This window comes from Crocuta crocuta, unplaced genomic scaffold (genome assembly GCF_008692635.1).
Source record: "Crocuta crocuta isolate KB4526 unplaced genomic scaffold, BGI_CrCroc_1.0 scaffold94, whole genome shotgun sequence".
NCBI lineage: Eukaryota > Metazoa > Chordata > Mammalia > Carnivora > Hyaenidae > Crocuta > Crocuta crocuta.
Genome location: NW_027530180.1, coordinates 1298712 through 1308196, shown reverse-complemented (window position 1 = coordinate 1308196; position 9485 = coordinate 1298712). Strand labels below are relative to the sequence as shown.

The window sequence follows — 9485 nt, the reverse complement described above, 5'->3', positions numbered from 1 at the left end:
AGGAATTTACAGTCTGGTCAGAAAGCCAGGCATGTAAACAAGTAACATTACATATGCAATCAAAGGAGTTAGAGATGAAACAGTGGGAGAAAGATCAGGACCTATTCTTGCTAGAGAAGTAACATCTTAGGTCTTGCACTTTTATCTGTCATACTGCCTGATACGTTCATTTGTTTACTTATCATTTATTCAGCACATGGTTTTTAGGAAATGTCATGGGAAAATTACACCTTAGAAACAACAGGCATATTTCTCATTTTACTCATACATCTTACTTTCTTCTAACTTGTATTTCAAATGTTGCCCGTGTTACTTTAACCTATTTTGGTAGTTTCACCCATAATTTGGCGAAAATAGAGTATGCATACAATTATTTAGGTATAGCAAACAAAATGTTTGATATCTGTTTTTCAAATATATCAACCTAAAATTTATAGAATTATCTTAATTTCTGAGCAAAAGGAAGTTAGAAGAGAAAAAAGGGGAGAAAATCCAAGAGATTATTATATTTATTTTCCCAGCTAAATTTTGGATGGCCAAATTTCACAAAGCTCTTGAGATTCCCATGGCATAAGAAAGCCAGAAATACTGTGCAATATCTTCTGTTCAGCTCCTCAGACCCCCATCCCACCTACTCCCCTACTGCTGCAGGGCATCTGGGCTCAGGAGACTAAGGGTTGTACTCACAGCCTCCTTTGCTTTCTGGCTTCCCATTCAATTGGGCCAATGGGATACTCAACAGGAAGTCAGAGGACAGAAAAAGAAGGGGGTTGTTTTCTGGTGGGTCTTACCTGTGGAGCAAGGAAATCCTGCTGCATCTTCCTACCAAGCATGTTCCTGCCATATAGCCCTGACCACAAGGTTCCCCATCCTCACTCTACATTCCAGGAACTGCTCTCTTGTTTCATTTTTTTCAGACCAATAGGAGGAAATCCCCTCCCCCCCCCACTGCTGTCTGATACACTTTTTTAAAATTTCTTACTTATTTTTATACCTTTCATCCTCCCTTTATTAAAACGTCTCAAATTTGATTTGATTTTTTTTCCAGAGTTTGGGACTTATAATTTGTCCCAAAGTTGCTGCAACAAAAATCACGATAAAACATTCTGCTTTCGTTGATACCCCTCAATGCAAAAAACCAAAAGCAAAACTATTTGTAGGAAAAAAGTAGTTTTGTACAGGGACCAAACAATATAAATTCAAAAAATTTTGAAAAGGATAAAGATTAGCTCTATCACGCATCTCTTTAAAAAGTTTATATGAATATACAGTCAAAACCAATAGGGTATCTCCCTTGAAATGTTATCTATACCCATTTCCAAGCAGACCGCAGGACTGTATACTGCCTTGGAATGTCCTCTGTCATTGATCAGGTAACAGAGTAAAAACCCCAGAGTCCTTTTCTTTCAAACAGAAGAGGGAAGAGAAAGAGGGATGGAAGAAACTATTCAAATTTCGACTTCTTTCTTTGTAGCTGGTGGTCTCCCCCTCCTTCTCCACCTCCTTGACCTCCAAAGCCTCCCTGGTCTCTGCCACAAAATCCACCTCAGCCTCCTCTGCCACGACCTCAGCCTCCAAAGCCACCTCAGCCTCTACCATGACCTCCAAAGCCACCTTCAACCTTAGGCATGGTCTGGTCCAAAGTAGCTTTGTTTCCATCAATTTCACCGTCTTCTATGGTGGCAGTGGCATCTTCCTCACAGTTGAAGTCTACAAAACCAAATCCTTTGGAGGACCCAATCTCCTGGTCAGTGACTATCCTTGCCCAAACAGAACCACCGAACGACTCTTTTAATATCTCCTCTGTGGTATTCTCATCTAGTATTAGAACACACTCTAAGGTATCAGAAATCTTAGAATGGGGACTGTCTAAAGTATGACCTGAACAAACCTTAAGTTTGGAAAGCTGCATTTCTTAGATTAAAAGTGTTTCAAGTTAAAAGAATAGGCTAATTATAATGAAGACATTCTATTTCCTTAGAACTATGGTCTTATTAAAAATTCATGTACCAGGGCTTATGCTTTAACTTCGTTTTCATTTCAAATAAATTTAATTATTTAGAAGTGTTAGGAAGATCGTAAAATATAAATGTAAAAAGTTATTTCGATCGTGCTAACATGGGTAACTGCAACTGACCCATATCGGAATATCTGACACTCAGTAAATACTTAGTAAACAAATGTATAATTTGTGATACAAAAGTACATATTCTAAATTTTAAGTGAATGTATACACAAAAGAAAAGAGTCTGTAGAAAATTAAATTTCATCAGAGAATTGAAAATTAACAAATTTTTAAAAAATAAGCTGCCATACACCTGATAAGTGAAAAGAATATAGACAACTTAGTGGGGAAAGAAAAAAAAATAGAATGCTCTAGGTTTTCTGTGTTATCCTTGGTTCATCACATATTAACAGGAAGCAAGCTGGATTCAACATGGTTACTCTGTTACTGACATATTACCAAGAACTAACAAAGCACTATCAAGAACTGAAATTTTAAGGAATGTCTTAGTTGGTAAACAGAAGTGTTTACAGTCTGGAAAAATTATAGGCAAACTGGCCAGTTTGAGTACCTCTAATTTCTATGCTTTATTACATAATCAATTTTTCTTAATTCCAAACATTTTCCTTTGTGTTACTTATTTATAAGGATCTCTGGACATCACAGTTTGTTTCCTGGTCTTTTATGCCAAAAACTTAAAGGGAAATGCAGTCTGGAAGAGTGATTAGGAGCAAGGGCCCGGGCACCACAGGGTCGTGTTCTGAACTCTCTCTGATCTATGTACCATGTTGTGACCATCAACAAGTGACTCACATTCTCCATACCTCAGTTTCCTCATCTGGAGGATGGGGATGGTAATAATAGCACAAACCTGAGAATTAGAAAAATTGGGATGGCTAAACCACTTAAGACAATGCCTTTGCAGAGTGCCTGGGTAGCTCAGTCAGTTAAGTGTAGACTCTTCATTTTGGCTCAGGTTATGATCTCGCAGCTCATGAGATCAGGCTCCATGCTGTCAGCTTGGGGTTTTGTCTCTTCCTCCCTTTCTGTGCCTCCGCATTCTCTCACAAAATAAATAACCTTAAAACAAAACAAAACACCCCAAAAAAAACAGAGCCATTTGCAAGCACTCAATAAATGTACATTATCATTCTCACAAGTGATTTTTCTGCTGGTCTACCTCCAGATTTGGCCATTTTCCTTTTGTCTAAAACACGGAGTGAGATAAAAGTATCCATCTTGGTTTCTCTAGAAAAAATGTGAGACTTCTTGACCATTTCCCTGACATGAGCTAGTCTTGAAACAGATCAAGCTTTGGGGAAAAAAATTTTTACAGGAAACTTTGATTTAGTTTCCTGAGGACATCTACAGTGTGGATGGAAGATACTGGGAGTCCTCCACTCACATAATGTTTTTCTTAATAATACCGTTGAACTTTCTTTGGTTTTTCAGAGTACTCCTGTGTATTTCTAGTGCTGTGGAATAGAAGAGGTCTCAGAGCTCTTCAGGGCAAGCCAAGGCCTTGTGTGCCTGGCACCATCTTTGATTCTTCAGAAACTGTGCAATATTTTAAAAGCTCAAGGTTATCTGAGGAAGCACAGTACCATAACTCTTTGAATAGGTTAGCCCAGCAAAGAGGGAGGGGAAAAAAAGTCACATTGCTTAGAGATGATAAATTCTGAGAAGTAAATTACTACATATATACGAGGATTATTATGCCATTTTCTATCTTTCCAGTTGTGTATTCCAGTGTTATATTCTAAGTACCTAAATAAAAACCCCATGAATTATCAGTATTACCTCTGTGTTTCTCAAGAGGGCCATCAAAGAAGGCAGATGAATGATAATAGCCTTTAGTCCCTTATTAAAGTGCTGTGACCTTTAAGTTGTAGAAATTTGAACTATACATAAATTGCCCGCAAGGCATGAAGCTGTAAAAATGGTCAATTGTACGAGCAACATCACAAATTACTAGGCTGGCCAAGACTAATGATGGAAAAACCATTAATTATGATGCACAGCCATGACCGCTTCCAAGTGTACACAATAAAGAAGGCACATAGTGGCTTGATTTGAGAGCCATCAGAAGCATCCTTTCTTACAAACATTCCTTCACTAGCTGGCTCAGTAACTGAAAATCGAAGACTTTCCTTGGGTTGAAATATCTTTATTGAAATACTTTAAACAATAAGCATTATCTGAGAAGGTTCATAATTAACTCAGCGGCATCCTTTAGTATAGTAATTTGAGTTTATTGATTCATTCATTAAACGTTTATTGAACACTTATCATATGCTTGGCATTGAAAATACAGAAGAAAGTGTTTACACTCTTTCAATCAGCACCCAGTCTAGTCAGAAATGTGGAAGACTAGCCAAACATCGGAATTGAGAATGAAGAAAGCTGTGAAGAAGATGTTTACATGTCATGGGGACACAGAAGAGGGATCCCTTGACCTGTAAGGAGTTAAGTATGGCTGATGTATTAAAGTGTTTGAATTCTCATTCACAGTAATCAATTCGTTTGAAAAATCTTAACCAAGGAGCAGTATAATCATATTTGGGTTTGACAGCTGCTACCCAAGCAACATATAAAACAGTGATTGGGGCCAGAGGGCTGGTGAAGTAGAAATAAGGAATCCAAGAAGCTATAGCTTGAACCTGGGGTAGGTTAGTAGGAAATTAAAGGGGATTAGATTCAAGAGGTATTTAGGATCAGCAGGAGTTCTGATTAGAGATTTGGGTGAGAGGGGAAGTTTCCGGCTAGTGTGACTGGATATGCATGGTGGTGTCATCACAGAGAATTTGACGGTCAGGTCTGAGGGATGGGGAAGGGACCATCAGTTAAGCTGAGTTGAAGCTGCCTGTGGCTATGCAAGAGGAGATGGACAGTAGGCACCTGGACCTAGATGCATAGACTTGGCAGGAGAGCTCTGGGTTGAGGAGCAGACCTGAGTGCATCACCAATACAAAGAAGACCTGGAGCCATGAGTACTGAGTCCTTTTAATGTTATATTACAGAGGAAGTGATAAAATCTGGATAGCAAATAACATATGCTGCAAATGCAATCACAAGCACCATTTTATGAAAATATGAACACATTTTATTATAATGTTGAATTTATGAGGAATTCTGTTTTCTATTAAAAAAGCTATGATAGCTTAGAAATAAAATGTAAGAGTGTGGGGAAAGACTATATGCATATTCTTCACTATTTAGTCAAAGTGTTTTCTGATGATTTTGCTAACGACACTATGGCTCTTGAAGCTTAATGCTATGTAATAAAATTTCATATTTCTCTACCTTTACTTCTAACTAGTCTAAGTGATTCTAACTTAGTTATTCCTTTAAAATTTGCTATCTGCTCTTTCACATTCTCAGCAGTCAAGAAGGTATATGATTCATCTATCTGCTTCCAATAGAAACAGCCATTTCTACTTCAAGACAATGTGCAATGTGTATAATGGCATGATTCATTGAAAATACCTTACTTTTCCTCCTGGAAAGAAGTCCTGTTTCCTAGGGCTCCATGTTAAAAGTGGACAAGTGCTATTTTACAGACTACTGTCAGTGCAGAGGTTACAGATTGTAGCTTTTAGTTATATTTGTGTGTTTCTTGAGTATAATGCTAAACAAAAATACAACCAGTGTACCCTAAGAAGATAATTTGCTTTCATTTTTTTTCTTTATTTTAAAGACAGAGAGCATAAACAGGGGAGAGGAGTAGGAGGAGTGAGAGGGAAAGAATCTTAAGCAGGCTCCATTCTCAGCATGGAGCCTCAATGTGGGGTTTGATCTCATGACTGTGAGATTATGACCTGAGCCGAAATGAAGAGTTGGACTCTTAACCAATTGAGCCACCCAGGCGCCCTGAAATAATTTGATTTTAATGATGAAGTTTATTTATTAAAATTTAGTTGGCTGTGTCAGGCTCTTGACCAATATAAAAATATATGTATACTTTAAACGGCATAACAAAATCAGAAAATAAAGTTTCTAAAAATATTTTTACTAAGAATATTCCTTACTTTGACTATTTGGGGTGGACCCACCAAGTTAAAATTTGATATGGATTTTTTTATTGATATTCTCAGTGATAGACATAGAAATTTACTCTTTATTGTCTTTACTCTGAAGACATGGAATTTCATATAATTCCCAGGAGAATTCTAAGGGTCTTTTGGAAAGCATCCTTAAAGTTGGATATAGATAGGCTTTTGTTAGTTGCTATATCTTAATGCTTTCACCCTTGTAAAAATATCATTACATACAACTACATATTTATAAAAAGCTGACGGAGATAAATGAAATTATTCTAGTTGAAATATTATAGACAAAAAGATCATAATATAAAAAATTAAAAGCTGTCTATAATTAGACAATTAGAATTCACTGCCCTTCATCCTTATTCATAAAACATATGGCTGAGTTTTTTGAATACTTGAAGTTTAAAATTATACCAGAAAAATGAATAGTTGATAATTATTTGTACATATTTCTTTTCTTTTTAAAAATTTTTTAACTTTTATTTATTTTTGAAAGACAGAGACAGAGCATGAGCAGAGGAGGAGCAGAGAGAGAAGGAGACACAGAATCTGAATCAGGCTCCAGGCTCCAAGCTGTCAGCCCAGAGCCCGATGAGGGACTCGAACTCAGACTGTGAGATTATGGTCAGAGCTGAAGTTGGATGCTCAAGTGACTGAGCCACCCAGGTGCCCCAATATTTATTTTCTTCTATGTTATAAATGTGTTGAGTAACATGGTACCAAGAAATCCTAAAAAAAAATCACACATTTTAAAAAATTTATTTATCCAAAAAATATTAATTGTCAACCTATCCCAAGCATTCTTCTGCCTAGGGTACAAGACCAGTCCCTGCCCTCCAGGGGCTTACATTCTAATATGTTGACAGACAATAAACACAAAATAAACAGAATATAGTGTAATGTCAGGTAGAATGAAAGCGTAGGTTAAGGGGAGAGAGAGAGAGAGATGTAGTGAAGTGTTGATATAGATAGAATGTTCAGAGAAGGCCTCTTTTGGGAGGGGATATTGGACTGAAACTTGAATAAAATGAGGCACCTATTCACTGGAAGAATTTGTGAAAAGTATATTAGGGAGAGAAAACACCAAGCCCAAGTACCAAGAGAGGGACTAAGCTTGGGTGTCTGAGGAAGAGCAAGAAGACCCACAGTGTAGTGAGGTGGAGCAGGTGAAGCTGGTGGAAAAAGTTGTGGAGGGACAGAGGCCAGACCATAGAAGGTCTTATTGGTCATGAAGAGGGATTTACATTTTAGTCCCAGTATAAAAGGAAGACTGCAGAAGCCTTTGAACAAGGGGACGATTTTATGTGATTTATAGTTTTAAAGGATCATACTAATGCTGTAAGATGCAGACTCAAGATCCTTGGTGGTGGTGCTGGTGGTGGTGCTGGTCGTGGTGGTGGTGCTGGTGGTGGTGGTGGTGTGTGTGTGTGTGTGTGTGTGTGTGTGTGTGTGATTTTTGTCCCAAGAGATATATTAGGCTAGACCAGGACCTTGTCTGAGACATTTTTGGTTGTCACAGATGCAGGGCTGAGGAGGGGGACAGATGTGCTACTGGCATCTAATGAATAGAGTCCAGAGATACTGATAAACATCCTACAAATTTCAAGACAGCTTGCTGCAACAAGGAATTATCTGGCCTAAAAAGTCAGAAGTGCTGTTGTTGAGAAACCCTGCTTTAGAAAGACAAAGGTCAAGGTGAGGAGATCAATTACAGAGCTATTGTAGTAATGAAGGTGTAAACTGATGATGGCTTGGCTGAAAAATGAAAAATGGTTGGATTTGCATTATGCTTTGAGAGCAGAATCATTAGAACTGGCTTATCATATGTATATGTGCTGGGAAGTAAAGAGTGCCATTGGACAGTCCTTGGGTTTTGGTCTGAGAAATTGGGCAAGTAGTCCTCTTATTCACTAAGATGTATCCAGATGTGCTAGAAGCAAATTTGGGGATAGAGAGAATCAAGCCAAGACTTGAGTCTTGAGTTTGAAGGGCCTTTTGGACATCCAAGTAAGGCTGTTGAAGAAGCTGACTGGAGAGTCTCAAACCTAAGAGGGAGACACGGGAGATCTAAGAGAAAGGTGACATTGGAAACCACAGGACTGGGTAATGTCACATAAGGAGTGAGCGTAGATGGGGAAGAATGGCAACTAGCATGTGAGGGAATCTGACACTGAGGCTCAGGAAAGTAGGAGCCAGGAAATACAGGCGAAGACAAGCAGCCCTAAGGCATGAGGAGAACGAAGATAGCCCTGCGGTACACAATGCAGGAGGAGAAAATGTTTCAAGAAGGGAGTAGGAGTCAACGGTGTCAAATTGCTATGGAAACATGCATGCCAAAAGCAGTTTGATCACATTTCTTTTTTGCATCAGCTCTGAAAATCAAATGCATAAGCGTCAGAAGATATGTTTCTTTACATTTTAAAATAAGTATTATTATTAAATCAGGAAAGTCATGAAGTGGAGTATATTAAATGTGGGGCTATTGAACCATAGAGATATGGAAATGAAGGGGAATGGGGGAGGGATGAGATATAGCCAAACTAAAGACGATAGGACTGCATGACAAATGGTAATGAAAAGGGCCATTTAACGTGGAAGCCAGTTGTGCATTATTGTTTTAAAATATTTTTATTTCTAGGCGAGAGAGAGAGAGACAGCGTGAGCAGGGGAGGGTCAGAGAGAGAGGGAGACACAGACTCTGAAATAGGCTCCAGGCTCTGAGCTGGCAGTCAGCACAGAGCCCGACGCGGGGCTCGAACCCACCAACCGCGAGATCATGACCCAAGCGAAAGTCGGACGCTCAACCGACTAAGCCACCCAGGCGCCCCAGTTGTTCATTTTTAACAGCAAAAATTGTTTATTAACAAAGAGCTTTGCATATACCATTGTAGTCAAAATGGAAAATTCACATTATACTGTGGTTAGATAATATTGGTCATTGGCTTTATCTTTTATTCTCCAGATGCTTATTGATCTAGACTTTGAACTTCAAGGGTTGTCTCTTTAAGTTTGTGTGTGGACAGGAAGGGTCATATGTCTTGTAGTCTAGGAAGTTTTCAGGAAGGCTTAATTTAGTCCCCATGAATTGGGTAGATACTTTGGAAGAAGCTCTATGATTAAGCTTTAACTCTTTGTTTTCACACCCATGGTTTTGCAAGATTCTGAGTAAACTGTAACCTAATTTTTCCCCTTGGTACCTCAAATAAATACATTCCCTTCAGTGAGAAATTAAAATGCCTTTCTTCTTTTCTGGTTCTCTCCCACACTGGTCGAAGTACCTTCCATCACTTGTAAAATCTCTGGCAAGGTATTAAAGAAACAAACAAGGAGTTTAACTAAATTGTGGATTCTTTCAAATGGAATATGATACAAATATTAAAAATTATACAATGAAAAATATATAGTAACATAGAAAAACAACTGTTATATACTGC

The 9485-nt window shown here is 38.2% G+C and overlaps 1 protein-coding gene across 1 annotated transcript in view; it reads left to right on the top strand.

Annotated features, from left to right (window-relative positions):
- Window positions 1-1597: 1597 nt before the first annotated feature.
- NPBWR1 (neuropeptides B and W receptor 1) overlaps window positions 1598-9485 on the top strand; it is a 23507-nt gene continuing 15619 nt past the window's right edge. The window contains exon 1 of the mRNA XM_077765014.1: window positions 1598-1747. Within this exon, the coding sequence (XP_077621140.1) occupies window positions 1598-1747 (150 nt within the window). The remainder of the gene's footprint in view (window positions 1748-9485) is intronic.